This window comes from Acanthisitta chloris, unplaced genomic scaffold, assembly GCF_000695815.1.
Source record: "Acanthisitta chloris isolate BGI_N310 unplaced genomic scaffold, ASM69581v1 scaffold3350, whole genome shotgun sequence".
NCBI lineage: Eukaryota > Metazoa > Chordata > Aves > Passeriformes > Acanthisittidae > Acanthisitta > Acanthisitta chloris.
In genome coordinates, this window is record NW_008652026.1 from 258 (window position 1) to 577 (window position 320).

The 320-nt window shown below is 52.2% G+C and overlaps 1 protein-coding gene across 1 annotated transcript in view; it reads right to left on the minus strand.

Moving 5' to 3' along the window:
• Positions 1–320, minus strand: part of EWSR1 (EWS RNA-binding protein 1) — a gene marked incomplete at both ends in the record, with an annotated part of 16,709 nt that overhangs the window by 186 nt on the left and 16,203 nt on the right. The window contains one exon of the mRNA XM_009075392.1: positions 86–215. Within this exon, the coding sequence (XP_009073640.1) occupies positions 86–215 (130 nt within the window). The remainder of the gene's footprint in view (positions 1–85; positions 216–320) is intronic.

Below are 320 nucleotides of genomic sequence, written 5' to 3' on the forward strand. Positions count from 1 at the left end.
CTGCAGCAAGCTGCAGCCTGGCAGTGACACCTGCACCCAGGTGCTTCTCACAGGGAATTCCATCCCAGCACCCCCTGACACTCACCATCAAACCACTCCACAGCAGTTTTGGCAGTCGAGGGATCATCATAGGATACTGTGGCATCACCTTTGGGCTTGCCAGTTTCTTTGTCGATGTAGAGGTTTATCATTGGCTGCCCTGTCCTCTTGTTCATCTAAGGGACAACAGAATATCACCTAGGGGCTCATCTCCCCATAAGCCCAGAGGGGATTTACTCTGTTCTGCTTTCAAAATAACCAAGGCTCATGCGAGGGACCCC